General features: G+C 31.8%; 3 protein-coding genes across 13 annotated transcripts in view; 1 reads left to right on the plus strand and 2 right to left on the minus strand.

Annotated features, from left to right (window-relative positions):
- The window catches only part of LOC130903628 (alpha-N-acetylglucosaminidase), a 33,277-nt gene extending 32,958 nt beyond the window's left edge, over positions 1–319 (minus strand). For 4 of the 9 annotated variants that reach the window (XR_009060762.1, XR_009060761.1, XR_009060760.1 and 1 more), the window contains exon 1: positions 160–293. Coding sequence is in view for 6 of the 9 variants with exons in the window: in XM_057815845.1 (XP_057671828.1) it covers positions 160–235 (76 nt within the window). In the remaining 3 variants the exon portion in view is untranslated. Of the gene's footprint in view, positions 1–159 lie in introns of all 9 variants that reach the window. The other 5 variants (XM_057815848.1, XM_057815849.1, XM_057815844.1 and 2 more) reach the window with 2 other exon arrangements.
- An 895-nt stretch (positions 320–1,214) lies between these two features.
- On the plus strand, positions 1,215–11,499 carry LOC130890737 (probable cytochrome P450 6a14). 3 transcript variants are annotated; one of them, XM_057794989.1, is made up of 9 exons: positions 2,703–3,034; positions 3,119–3,225; positions 5,301–5,548; positions 6,078–6,221; positions 7,099–7,284; positions 8,611–8,937; positions 10,537–10,770; positions 10,832–11,083; positions 11,228–11,499. In XM_057794989.1, exons 3-9 carry the CDS (start codon positions 5,323–5,325, stop codon positions 11,389–11,391), a joined length of 1,533 nt encoding a protein of 510 aa, XP_057650972.1. In that variant the 5' UTR covers positions 2,703–3,034; positions 3,119–3,225; positions 5,301–5,322; the 3' UTR covers positions 11,392–11,499. The 3 variants fall into 3 exon arrangements, with proteins under 3 accessions (XP_057650975.1, XP_057650974.1, XP_057650972.1); XM_057794992.1 differs by lacking the exons at positions 2,703–3,034; positions 3,119–3,225 and adding an exon at positions 1,215–1,337; XM_057794991.1 differs by lacking the exon at positions 3,119–3,225 and having other exon boundaries at positions 2,702–3,034.
- A 1,057-nt stretch (positions 11,500–12,556) lies between these two features.
- Positions 12,557–14,927, minus strand: part of LOC130890739 (4-hydroxyphenylpyruvate dioxygenase) — a 30,089-nt gene continuing 27,718 nt past the window's right edge. Inside the window, exons 11-12 of the mRNA XM_057794997.1 lie at positions 13,811–14,050; positions 12,557–12,857 (exon numbers count right to left, since the gene is read on the minus strand). Of these exons, the coding sequence (XP_057650980.1) occupies positions 12,783–12,857; positions 13,811–14,050 (315 nt within the window). The 3' untranslated portion in view covers positions 12,557–12,782. The remainder of the gene's footprint in view (positions 12,858–13,810; positions 14,051–14,927) is intronic.

Genomic DNA, 14,927 nt, shown 5'->3' on the forward strand with positions numbered 1-14,927 from the left:
AAATAGGATACGTATCAAACTTCGTTTGGGAGAATAAGAAGAAGATGCAATTGTAGAAGAAGATGATTATGGAAGACGATTAGAAAATTGATATGAGAAAACGAAATATTTGATTGATACTTTGTAAAACAAGTGACCGGTATTTGTAAAAGTACTCACTATAAGATTTTACAAATAACACTGAATTTATAAGCACCAAGTAAATGAGCACTGAATAAAAATGATGATTCTTCATTATGTCAAATTCAGTTCTTTCAACCTAACCACTCAATTCAGTCAGTTTTGTGATATTGGATCATAAAACTTCCAATTGAACTATGACTTCCTCTTATTTATCATTCGTTTATTATGTTGATAAGCGAAACAACTTTATCAGGATTGTATTGAGCCTAAAATACTTTTATAAAAATTAGATAGCGTTGATAATATCTAGAAACTGTCTTCCATTTCATTTTAAAAATTTTGTCACATGCTGAAACCATGAATGAGCAAAACTGAAGTTTCAAATTAATTGTTTGTAGTTTGTGATGGTAAGATTTGTTGGAGTTGGCCCTGATATAGGAGCTGCTCCTCTGCAAGGTTGGAGTTGTGGTGATTGCTTGTGATTGTTTTATCCTGGCTGGATGCAGGAAAAGAGGTCAGATCAAAGATGGCCAGAAGATGTCGAAAAGAGAGTTTGAGTAAGAACCATTCCAGTGCATTTTTTATCTAAATAGGGGCGAGTGGGTGTAGCTGTGGAAGAATTATTCATTCACCAGGTTACAAGGAAATCGTAGAAACCTGCAGTACGATCGAGGAAGTGTTTGTGGTAGAGTTTTATCTTAACGACCAATTTATGTTTTCTAACATCATCTAACACAAAGAATATCATTTGTAACTTGAACATAAAAACTAATCACATTCTTATGAGTCGTTTTCCAAGCTTTTAACACTTCCGGATTTTTCACTACATTCCAAAGTTCTGTTGTTCATAGTTTGAGTTTATGTAGGTAGAAAAATTATTATTGCTTCTTCTTTTTCCATTTCCTTCTTTTGCTGTGGAGGTTTTTTTTACTCAAATCACATTATACTGTAAAATTAAAAATACTGTTGATCCGACTCTGTTCTGTTGGTAGTCAATTTTATTTTATTTTCTTTTATCTATTATTGTAGATAATTAGCTTTATAATGAGAAATTTGAATAAGATTATGATGACAAACAAATTATTCTAATCAATAGTTTAAGAAATTTCTGAACCAAAATGTGTTTTCGGAGTTATTTCCCAATCACATATACAGAAGAAAATTACTGTTACTTGTTAATCATTCTAAAGTTTTTATGCTCACCACTAGAGAACGTAAGTGAATTATTTTAAATATTCGTTATACAGGGTGTTTCAAAAAAGTGATCCCATCTCTAGTATAGATAGAAAGCTAAAAAATATTTGGAGTTTGCCAAGTAAGAAATTTTCCAACCAATCTTCTAATCAGCTGGGAGTCTCCTATATAGTCATTAAAGTGACCTTGATTCTGCTTTTCAATTCTTGAGGTGAATTTATCTCAGGAACAAAACTTTTTCTTTAAGATATGACCAAACTGTGTAATCCAGGTGATAAGAAAAGGCCAATGAAAATTTTTACTGAGCAAACCCCAAACCCCAAACACCTAGTCAAATGCGGATTAGAGGAGGCGTGTTGCGAAAAAACTCTTAAAACTTCTTTTGGAAAAGGTTTTTTCTACTTAAATGAAAGTAATGATTTTAAAAATATTTTGTAGAAAGTATACAGTTGATTAATGAAGCAGATTTTCGTAACGTATTGTTGAAATTTCTCCCGACCATGCTGAAAATATCGTAGAAAACAATTTGATTTATTTCCAATGCTATTAATTAGTAAAATTATCTACTTTTGTGATGGTAATAATTTTTATAGTAAGAGAAGATGAAGTGAAACAAATTATAACCTCAATTTCCACAGCAGCAGACTCTTCTTTAAGAAGTGATATTCGACCTCAATTAAAGTATATAAATAAATGGTACTGAGATGGGGTGAACAATCAATATTAAATTGGACGCTAACAGCTTTTTACCGAATTAATAAAAATGGCGAAAAAGCTGGAAACACCTCATGAATTGAATCAATAATAAAAACTAAACAGACTAAAACTATCCCCAGACACGATTATCCAAATTGATATTTATTGATAAGAACAATAAAAAAGTTTCAGCAACAAATAAATAAAATAAAAGGAAATCCAGTATGAAATTTTTGTGAAATGAAAAACTTCAACTGCAAATATTCAATGTTCGTGAAAATATTGGTGAAAATTTGAAACAAATTTGAACAACTCTCCTTACACCCGCCTCGTACAATATTTTCACGAATTAATTATTGAAGATCAATGCACAGATTTAATAAAAAAGCGTGTTTGGTTATTACTTTTTCTAACTATTCGTTAAATCGTCAATTTCCATAGGATACATAGCAGAAATTTCGTTAAAAATGCATTTGTTCTTTATGAATACGAAATACCTAACCTAACCTAGCCCAACCTTACCTATCCTAATCTAATTTAACCTAACTTTACCTAGTCTAGCTTAACCTAACCTAACCTAACCTAACCTCGCCTCGCCCCGGCTCACCCCGAACAATATTTTCAAGGTTATCGGAGCTGTGAGGTTTAAACGATACAACTAGCAAAGTTTTCTAGTGCTTTCATTATTTCAACTCACGTGTGAATAACTTTTTATAGTGATTTATTGTATTCAAAATAACATGATTTTAACGATGAACCTATTTCTGTCTCCTTATGTCCCCCTTATGCAATAGATTTTAAAACCGGTTTGCCACCATTTTCTTTAGAATATATTTAAATAATCGTACCTTGCGTATTATCTATCATTATAACATACGATTTCCTTGAGATTTCGAGGTCAATATAACATATAATTATGTGCAGTAATCTGCTAAGTTCAAAGTAAACAAATAAATATATATGAAGTATTAGTGATTAGTCGCAATTTTGAAGTATTTTTATAATTGATAAAGTTTTTATGGTAAGTACTTATCTATTCTTTTTATGAAAACAACGTTGAAAGAAACGTTTTAATATAATATGAGATAAATACATCTTTCTACAGTGCGGTTGCCGATTGTATCACAAATAAACAACGTAACCTCAAATTTTTTGCGTAAACTCAGGAAAAATTCGTTCCTGGATGGTTTTTCTACCAAAAATATAAAATTTGTGAGTAAATATTCTTTTTAACTATAAATATAAATATTTGTTGATAATATTTCTTTTAACGAAAAAACTAAATTAGAGAAATTAGATATAACATGATGGTACAGTTTATTTAGGTATTTATTGTCACCATGTATGACATTATACATTATTTGTTCAATTTAAAATGATGAAGCATCACTTTATGACGTATAAATCTTGTTTAGCTTTTCAGTATCGTTTTTGTCATCTAATAGAGAAAGGTGGGCTAATTTTGAGTGAATCTTCAAAATAAAATTATTCATTAAATTTTAAATACCATTTTTAACAGTAAAAAATAGATTCTAAAAAATCTTGTCATCTTCTAATATAGAAAATCGGTTTTTATATTTGAACCGCTAGCTTTCCTAGCAGAACCTTTTAACTACAGCGCTAACTACAGCACCGAATATGAATTCTAGTGCGACATTTCATTCATTGTATCATATCTCTTGGTTTCTTCACACAAAACCATGAACCATATTTTCTGTTTTGGCATTTTGTCAAAGTTTGGTTTGGCTGCTTGTTATTTCCGCTGCTTTCTGAGCTATTGGCGCTCTACGATAAGACGAAGAACCATATAGATTTTGATTTCTCTTCGCTCGCAGTAATATTTCTTCAATAACTTTCCTAAATCGTTTATTTTTGTTCTGTTTTCATCATCATTACTGCCAGAAGTTGTCAAAGATGTTGTATGTTGCGAAACATCAGCTGATGCAAATTAGTCATCAGTGAATACAAGTCTATATACTAGCCAAAAACATAAAGCACTTTCTACAATTCCCACAATGGCTGCTCTGCCTCATTGATTTATTTTATTCCCTGTAGAAGATGGCATATCCAAAGGCTGTGAACGGTATGTGGTATAGCCAAGTAGTTAAAGAAAATTTTTACAGTAGGATAACTTTATTATGTACATTGCAGTTGATCAAAAACACCGGTAGCACTAACTACACTTACTATAGTTGTATTGACGCTGCGTTCACCACTTTGGATTTTTTCGCACAGTGCTAAAACCACTTAGTTTTCACATACAGCGAGTGGCTAGATTTTATAGCTTAGAGGTAGAAGAAGAGTCCATACGAAAACCAGAGATTCCTCCTAAATTTCAAAGAATTTTGATCATTACGAACCTTCTCGATATCAATAACTGTAGTAAGGAATTGTGGTAGTGCTGTTGCATTAAATCTCTTTTGAAGAAGATTTTAAATGTGTTGACCTCAACCACTACGACATAAATCAACAGCAGTGTGTGTGCTGATCAACTCGGTTCGACTTTTGGTGATGAAGCATCGTCTCGAGAGTGTCGCTGGTTTACATCAAATTAATATTCCCGTAGATCAAAAATATATATTTTCTACACCTGAAGAGTAGTTGATGCGTGCAAATATGTTGGAGGAACCTCAATCGGAATGGAAAAAATCCTTCGACAATTGGTTCGGTCTAAACCAATTTAACAGTGTCGAAAGTAATTGAGCGAACACCTAACCTAAACATAACCAATTACGGAATATTTAATTCAGTTTATCTATTTAATTTAACTTCCTAAATATACTATAATGTTTATCGACTTGGTCGTACTAGCTTATTCTATTTATATCAGAATCAACTAGTTTGGCCTAGTCTAAACTGGATTATCTTATCAAGGCTTTACTAGTTAATCCTAGCTCGGATTGGAAAAACTGGTTTAGCTTAGGCAAAACTAGTTTGTCCCGGTTTGACCGGTAACATATATGTATACATTTCTTAAGCATCAATTTCAATCGACTTTTTTGTATTACAAGAAAAATATTTGGCTGTGAATAATAATGTTGAATGTACTTTATCCAGATGCTTCAGCATACATCAATAACCAAGCAGATTACGTCAAATTTTATTACCTGATATTTTAGTTTAGATAGGAGACTGATCCTTTTAACACTAATTATTTAAAATATGACGGGGAATTTTATATGTTTAACTGACGTATTAAAAGAGAAGAATATTCAAAAAATGTATTTTCATATGGTTTTTTTATCAATATCAAATATTAGCTCATGTACTAAATCGTTTGATTTCAGATAAAAGAAAAAACAAAAAAATATGTCGATTATAACCGGAGATATTCTATTTAATTTGATAACGATAATTATTGGTGTCGTAACAGCAGTGATAATTTATTGTAAATGGTCGTTTCAATACTGGAAAGACCGGGGTGTAACTCATCTAGAGCCAAAGCTAATATGGGGAAATCTTCGTCCTCCTCATAGGAGAATTATTTCTATTGGAGATGAGGTAGCGGAACTTTACAAAAAAGCCAAACAGAACGGTGAGTCCGTTCACATTAGACCATATAAGTACCCTCTCGATTTCATCCGAATTTTAATTAAATAAAAATATGCTTTTGATCATATTTGGGAATTGTTCTAGTAGGGTGCTCCACAACAAACATGCTTTATTCTCAAAAAAATGTTACACTTTGTAGATAAAAGCTTGTAAAAACTAAAAAATCAACATAAAATTAACTAAGTAAAGAAACAAGAAGAAAACCACAGTATGTAGCATACCTGCCTTCTACCAGGAGGCAACATCTTCTAGCTACTCCAAATAAATTTTTTTATTTTGAAAAAACTTGGCAATGTCAGGAAAGATAAATTTTACTGTCCAGGGCAGCTTTTAGAAACATACTCTGATATTTTGTTGTATTTACTCAAAAAAGCGGATTTTCCATGCTGATTATGTTGAATAAAAATGTTCTAAAATCCTTGATATCGTTTAAATAATTATCACGTTTTAAAAAATGAAGTGCTTTCTATATTTTTGACGTTATTTAATTCTGAACTTGATTTTATCATTAGGATGGAAGCAGCTGGGATTTTATAACATGACTGAACCAATCTACATGCCGATAGATTTGAATATTTTGAAACATATCATCACAAAGGATTTCAGTCATTTCGTCGATAGAGGATTGTATGTAAATGAGAAAAATGAACCAATATGTGAGTAAATTTCTACTTTATTGTCATTCATCCAACAACGTTAACAACATCATCGTCACATACCTACCATGACATAATATATGCATATGTGATTTTCCTGTTAGTAGTTATCTCTAAAAATCATTATAAATATCTTCAATTTCTTATTTCTTATTTTGATAAAGACTTAAAGAAAATTCGAAACGTCAAAATTTATCTTTCTTTCAAAAACTTATTTCGAAACAGAAAAGACCTAAAATCAAGAACATTTAGATGCATTAAAATCATCACCATGTTCAACAAATAATTGACTTCAAGCTTGTGAATGTGTTGCGTAGCTTAGGAATTTGATATCTGTACGTTCCTGCTCTTTTCTTGAACTCATCTTTGTTCTCGATGCATTTCACTCTTTGTTGAACGGTTTTCTTTATATAAAAAGCAATCATTAGAGTAGTTCGAGTGGTGCATGCCTTCTTGAATTACTGCAAGTTGTAGTGTCTTGGTAGCTGTTTCCACAGACTTGAACTTCTCCAAAAAAATTAGTCTGAACGTCTACAGGGCGAACTCGGTGTTTATGAGCCTTGTTTGCCTATCGAGTATATCTTCCAATGACTGCTCTAGGTGGGATCATGTTGGACAGCTCGGAAGACGATTTGCCATGGTAGTATCGGTAAAACAGCGAACTTCCTTCTATGTTCTAAGCTGTACTAGTTTCTGGTCAACTCTGGATAGCTTATAAGTCAAACTGATCTGTTCTGTATTGAGTCCAGCATCTTCTGGGTACGCTTTGGAGCCGAGTTCCAAATGTGCGAACAACAACCTGCATAGTTCAGTACTTTCATGTTTGATAGAGTTAAATTTGTCATTATCGCCACATGTTTGAGTTATGATATTTCAGCTGCTCATCTATTTGCAATTGGTGGAACAAAATGGAGGAATTTGAGAATCAAATTCACACCCACATTCACCTCAGGAAAAATGAGAACAATGTTCAAAACTATCACTGTTTGCGGTGATCAACTCAACAGATATTTGATAGAGAAGATAACTCTTCACGAACCTGTTGATATTAAAGATATCTTGGGTAAGTGATTATCTATTTTATTTCGGTTGTGTAATTATTGCATCATACAATGTATTTTAAAACTGTATAAATCAATAAATTGATAAAAAACTTTGAATAATTGGGATACTGAATTCTCTATTATTTACATTGTGGCATCTCCCACTATATAGCGTAATTAGCTAAAGATCATTGAACAGAAGATAATAATGAAAAAAACAAAGAAATTAATAATATAAGTGAAGAGGACCATCATAAAAACGACGAAATGATAACAAAAGAAGAAGTTATTGAAGCTGCTAGACACCTGAAATGTAAAGTTATGAAAGACTGGAAATTAAAGTTGTTACTGTCCATTTTTACTGTCCATTACTGTCAAGTAACAACTGTAGAGGAATAACTTTATGAACGAATTATATGATATAGAGGAAGCTTATGATAAATTCCTGATAGCAAAAATGTTTATAGATTATATGAAATGCACTGCTCAATCAATTCAAATAGAGTGTCCATTGGATATGGAAGAAAATTCGAAACACCACAATTCACCACCTGGTCTTCACCAGGTAACTGAAACCAATAATATTAAATGGGACCTCATGGCAAGTGACAATTCCCTTAAAGGTATTTAGAATACCTATTCATACTATTTTCAATTGTGAATAAAAATTGAAATTTATTCTTCGCCTTAAATTGATAAAAATTCATAAGTACAGTAATTGTCAAAAAAGTTTTTTTTACAATCAATAATCTTCTAAATTTTTAGTTTTATTATTGTCCAACAAGATTTTTTGAGTAGCTACATAAACAAAATGGTACGTGGCAACTATCTTAATTATTGATGGAACGCGGTCCAATAAAATCATCGGGTTCTAACACCTTGAGAGTTTTTTTGTGGGGATACTTTAAATTTAAAGTTTACGCTACGGTTTCTGATCGTATTGGCGTTTGAAAACAACATATTGTTGAAGAATGTAGCACATTTTGAACAATTATTATTAAAAAAACTATTTACTTAATATTTATTAATCAAATATACGATACTCAAAATTTAGTTTTTATTAATTGAACCACCAAAACCTCGTGAATAAATAAAAATTAGTATGATTGAATAGGTTTTCTAAATACCTTTTAAACAAGATGTCACTTGTTATAAGATCTCATTGAATATTATTAGTTTCATTCCATCGATGTTTATTACGTATTCTGTTATCACCAGGAGGAAAACTTCAAATCGATCTAAGTATCACCATTCATTTTAACAATCTCTTCTTTCATATTTCAATTTTGAAATCTCTTTTCCTTTCATCAAAACAATCACGTTGAAGGTTTATACTCAATTTTCAGGAAACTTTTCGACTGATATCATCGGATCATGCGCTTTTGGTTTGGAATGTAACAGTTTTAAAGATCCTGATAGTCCGTTCAGACAAATAGGGAGAAAAGTGTTCGATAGAACCCGCTTTGAAAACTTAAAATTCATATTTGCTAATAACTTTCCAAAAGTAGCAAATCTTCTAGATATACGCTTACTTGATGCGGAGGTGTCAAATTTTTTCACTAAAGTGGTTGCTGATTCAGTTAAATATAGAGAAGAGAACCATGTGCATCGTAACGACTTTTTACAATTATTGATTGAAATAAAGAATCAAGCAAAAGATGGAGAAAGATCAGGTATTTATCTATTAAACTAAGAGGTTTGGTTATTAAATAACGCGACTGCGCGCCTAGTGGGCGCCCTAAACACATCTCAAAACACGTTTCCGTCACTATTATAGTATTCGCGCAGTGGTGGTTTGAAATGAACGTATTTTTTTCTTGCTCAGTGCTATAAATTATTGCAAGAGGCCTATGGAGACTATTCTCTATCCCGTGCGATTGTTTTTGAGTGGTGTAAGCGTTTTAGTGAGGGCCGAGAAAGCACTGAAGATGACCAGCGCTCAAGTCATCCTATGACTGTTTCAACTCCAGAAACAATGACCAAAATTAACCAAATTATGCGTTCAGATGGTCGAGCATCCGGATGATTGCCGAGTCTGTAGACGCCGATAAAGAAAATTTTAGACGAGGAATTATACATGGCAAAAGTTTGTGCCAAAAAATCTAACTCCTGACCAAAACCTCTTACGTCAACGGGTCTGCTCAGATTTCCTTGAATGGTTAGAAAGGTAAGAAAAAGATCTGCTTTGAAAGGGACACGATTTAAGTCGATGGAAGTGGTAAAAGAAAAAGCGAAAAAGATCCAAAAGACCCTCACCAAAGAAGACTTCCAACACCGCTTCGATCAATGGAAATATTTAAGGCGAAGGGAGCATTCGAATGTAGAATAATTTTTATAACAAAACCCCTTTTTAGTTTTCGTTATTTGATAGCCAGATCTCGTATTGACACTGTAAGAAATTATTTCAGAATATTAAATCAAACTTCAACATAATAGTATATTCGTTGGGTATTTTGACTCGGAAAGTTTGAAAAGATTGTTCTTACATGCCTTTAGTGATTTTGATACCTCATCAGCATAATTTCATCAAAAGTAATGAAATTTATTGGAGTACACCTAGAACACTGATTTAAACAAGGTTATCGAAGTTATTGAAAATGCGAATGCTGCTTCAGAAGTAATTGCTGAAGCTGGATTACGTCTCATCATCGAATTATACAGTTACATTGATGTGAGAAGTCTTTGAATCACATCTTTGATTAATTATAGATTTACATGCTTCACAGCATCAGCATAATATAGTAAATATATTATTACGTCGCCAGCACCAACAGAAACAACAGCAAAGACAACTTATCACCAGATTCAGCGGTGGTATGGGAACAAACAGAATGTTGAACTATAGGGGTGGAAAAAAGACCGGAAACTCTACTGAAACGTATTTAGTGCAAATGCAAGAAAGGTTGTTGATGATTCAATCGTCGATGATGCTGAAGAATCGGACACTATTCTCGAGCAAATAAAAGACGAAATCGAAGATGAAGGGGATCGCGATGAAACTGATGATCCCATTGTCGATGATGCTGAAGAATCGGACACTCTTCTCGAGCAAATAAACGACGAAATTGAAGACGAAGAAGACTACAATGAAACTGATGATCCAATCGTCGATGATGCTGAAGAATCGTACACTATTCTTGAGCAAAAATAGGATGAAATCGAAAACGAAGTGGACCGCGATGAAACTAATGATCCCATCGTCGATGAGGCAGAATAAACTCAGAAGCTGCTCTAAAAATATTCAATATCAATAATAATTTTTTAATACTTAGGAGATGGTTCTACTTTAACCTTGGATGAGATGGTGGCTCAAAGTTTTGTATTTTTCGTCGCTGGGTTCGAAACTAGCTCCACAACCATGACTTATGCCCTTTATGAACTTGCTAGAAACCCAGATATTCAGCGGAAAGTACGAGATGAAATCAATTTTATTCTAAACAAGTACGGTGGTGAAGTTACTTACGATTGTTTGAGTGAAATGAAGTATTTGTCACAAGTTATTGACGGTAAGAAAAAAATTATCAGAGTTGATATATCAATGTTATTCTCACAAAAAAACTATGTTAGAAACACTTAGAATGTATCCAGCTGTTCCTTTCATCACTAGAAAGTGCGTAGAAGAATATGTAGTTCCGGAAACGAATTTAAAAATGTCTAAAGGTACAAGAGTTTGGATTCCCATAAAAGGAATACATTACGATGAAGATTACTACTCAAATCCGAAAGTTTTCAATCCTGAGAGATTTTCTGACGAGAATAAACGAAACAGAAATCAATATGCTTTTATACCATTTGGAGAAGGACCAAGAATGTGCATAGGTTAGTACACCTTTGTATAATTTCATTCTATACTTTAATTATTTACCAAAAACTGGAATTTGGATGATGATTTTGTGCAAACTTACCTTACTGAATACAAACTTTTTTATTCTACGAGGATTAACCCGTTTTTGTCCTTTTTAGGTATGCGTTTTGGAATTGTACAAACTAAAGTTGGTTTGATCAATGTTCTAAGGAATTTTGAAATAAGGATTGATAAAAAGACGAAAACTCCATTGGAAACAGACATAAATAGTTTCATTCCTAAAGCAGAAGGTGGAATTTGGTTGAACATGGAAAAAATATAACGTAAAAGATGAAGAAAAACTTGTTGATCTAATTCATATTATCTTTTTATTAATGTATTATTAGATTATTTTTTTGCAAGAAAAAATCATATTAAAATCTGAAGTACATTTTTTTGTTGTGAATCAAATTACTCCCCCTTGGTGTTCCTCAGTGCTCTTCCTGCACAAAAAAATCCTAAGCTGAGCTTATACAGCTTTCTATTAGCAGGAACTACTAAATTTCTTGTGGAAAGTGAAATTGAGGGCAAAGAACTTGTTAACACAAGATTTGAATGGATTAGACAACTAAAAACGGTGTATTATCATATGAAAGTTTGCTTTTGCTATCTTAATTTATTTGTGAGCTGTTTGTTTGTAAATTTCTTTTGGGGTGAGAGCAAATGGGTTCTTCAATAAAAATTTCGTTCGACAGAGGATTCGAACCTCCGACTTACATGTTGGAAATCAAGCTCTTCGACAACCTCATCAACTACACCGTCACGGTTTGATCCAAATTTCGACGAAATGTTACTATAATAACATTTTCTTGAAAAGTACTGATTAGAACAGAGTTTTGTTTTGTGTTTATATTGTGAATATTTGGAATAATTAAAGTAGTGAATCAATTTTGTCCAGGAATTTGGTTCATTAATCGTTCGTTCATTTTTTGCGCAGCTGGCTTCATTTATAGATCTTTTTCTACCTGGTTCTTCATTTTCAGGTCTTTCTTAAGTAAATAAAAAAGCGTTTATTATGAGAATAAGAAGTTCCCAATATGAAAAGAGATAATATTATTTGTTTTATTATGATTATTTCAAACGTCGGTAGTTATAACCTTAAAATATTTTATTTTTCGAGAATCTTCTATATTATTGTTGAAAATAATAGCTCAATATCATTGCTATTATTGTAACCGTTAGAATTCATTTCAAAACTCAAAAATCATTCAAAGTGAGCAATAAGAAGTCAAAACAATCAAAATCCTGGCGATCAGGCACGTGGGAATTGTTAAAATAAAACTAATGGACTTGGTCTATTGCAGGACAGAAAATTTTGTGTTATAAGGTGAAAAAATCCAATGTATCGTCCACTTCAGATTTGAGCCCCACTTTTTTCACTTCAGTATCAAGCCTAATTATATTTGTTTATAAACTGGAAATTTTTAGATGATTTCAGTAAGAAGACATTTTGTTGTTTCACTAAAATTTATTAAAACAATATTCATGAATATTTTATACAACTCATTTCCATTTCAGTTTATATCAAAATCAGTACAACTGTGTCTTAAGTCTTATGAATAATTAATATATGAGCTCTAAAGAAAGTAAACTAACTCTAATTCTTCAAATACATATTACAAAAAAATCCTATTTTTAATATATTAATGTCTCTAACTAAATTATATCTAACATCTACAAGTTGCCTCGTTTTTTTTGTTCAATTTCAATGGCTTCGAATAGAGATTTGAAGTTTCCAGCACCAAATCCCTAAAAATCAATATGAGTTTAATAAATGAGAAACAAATTTCATTTGTAACAAGTTTCACATAAATATCCACTAATTAGTTTTTTATTTTGTTCGAAAAATAGACATTTGCCATATCAAGACGGTGGAATTTGAACTTTTTCTATATTTATGAGTTTTTGTTTGACATCAAATTCTAAATTTCCAGATTTATTTCTCTACTTCAGCTATCACCAAAACTCTAAACATTCAAATATTCCTGCTATTTGATTCAACTGGTTTAAAAAGTCTACGAATAATTATTTCAATACGTTAATTTTTATTTGTTTTTATGTTCTTTATAATCTAATATATCCGGACTTAGGTAGTCAGGTACTTTTAGGTATTTAAGCAAAGATAGGGAAACCAAAACAGAGGATCGTTGGTCGAAAGATTGGGGAAAAGCAATAACGCCAAAATAAGAAGACTAGAAGAAGATAACAGGGAGAAAGAGGAGGAAATTAAAAGCTTGAAAACGTCAATTGAAGCTCTGAGCATGATAGAAACAATATAGAAAATGAACGCCAAAATGAGAACACTAAATTAAAATCAGAAAAAGAGTGAAGAAAAGGAAAAAGACGTAAATAAAAATAAATCGAAGGAAGCCAGAGTTTCCGAAGAAAATCAAATGGAAAACTGCCCGATGGAAGGAGAATATCGATGGTTAAATTGCGAAAGCTCGTAGGTCGATTTGTTGAAATTTTATAAAAAGGTTTCTTACTTTATATATTTTTGATATAAAATTTTCTACCGTTTAAAAGATGTCACTATAAGAATTAAACTTACGAGATTTTGCAGTTTAAAGGAATAATATATTTAAAAAATTTTCACGTCAAAAACCCATAAATGATAAAAGTTGACTTACGAGATATTGCAATTTAACTATCGATATACAGAAGTCAAAAACAAGAAAAAGAAGAAGAAACCATGTACTTACATTGTGATTTCTTCTTTGGATGACTTCTAGAAAAACAGTTGGTCTGTCTTCAAGGTTCTTAGTGAATATCTGTAACAGATACCCATTTTCATCGTAATCGATGAGTATTTTTAGTTTCTGTAGAACGTCGAGGTCTTCCAATATTTTGGTTCTACTAGATTTCAACCTATCTCTCAACATATCATAGTAACTGTCTGGTATTTCCATGAATTCCACTCCTCGAGCTTTCAAATTAGATACCTGGAATGTAAAGGTTGTAATGGAAATATTATTCACCTAATAAAATAAGTATCTATACTGAATCATTTTGAATTAATGATTTAATTGAATTGAATACACTATTTCCATTTAGTTGTTTTTTGAAAATGATTTAAAATGTATATGGAGTTTTTGTCCTGTTAACAAAGGTAAAGCCTTAAATTGAATTGGGTGGTTTTGACTTTCTAGATTCCTGAAGGTTTTGGGATATTGTCTAAACAAAATTACGGGCACGAATTTTCGAAATTTTGGGAAATTCTTAAACGCAAAAAACTCAAAAAATATGATGAATTCCAAGAAAACTGCCTTGTCAACAAATGTGGAGTACAAAGTTTTCTACAAAAGAGTATCTGAGGTATTTTTTCCTAGCCTCAAAATTTCCATTATAAAATGGGTTTTAACGCTCAAAAATATTTGGAATTGCGAATAACTGGAAAATTATGAATATTTCGATACAAAATGCTGAGACAAAAAATGTGTAGCACAACATTTTGTACAAAAAAAGGCTAAAAAAAATTTAGAATCGCGAATAACTCGAAAGCTACGTAGAATTCGAAAAAAAGTGCAGGAGCCTCAAAACTGTAGAGCACAAAATGAGTACCCGCATTCTTGTGATAAAGAATCTATTGAGAAGTCTGTGAATATTAATATGTGGAATAATAATCAACAAAGAGAATGTTCATGATTGCGTTTTTTAAAATTTGAAACCAAGAATTACTTCCTGTGTGTTATATACATGAAAATATTGATAATAACACGAATGACGAATATCTCGTTGGATTTGCTTGTTTATCATATTGATGAGTGATGGAATGTATCCATTGAAACTTCAAGTGCGTATGTGGTCAATAACCCTCTT

This window comes from Diorhabda carinulata, chromosome 2, assembly GCF_026250575.1.
Source record: "Diorhabda carinulata isolate Delta chromosome 2, icDioCari1.1, whole genome shotgun sequence".
Lineage (NCBI taxonomy): Eukaryota > Metazoa > Arthropoda > Insecta > Coleoptera > Chrysomelidae > Diorhabda > Diorhabda carinulata.

Bases quoted from the DNA above. Each gene is read 5' to 3' on its own strand.
- LOC130890737 (XM_057794992.1), top strand. From the start codon at position 5,323: ATGTCGATTATAACCGGAGATATTCTATTTAATTTGATAACGATAATT. The intron at 6,222-7,098 runs GTGAGTAAATTT...ATGATATTTCAG, and splicing joins TGAGAAAAATGAACCAATAT to CTGCTCATCTATTTGCAATT. The intron at 7,285-8,610 runs GTAAGTGATTAT...CTCAATTTTCAG, and splicing joins TGATATTAAAGATATCTTGG to GAAACTTTTCGACTGATATC.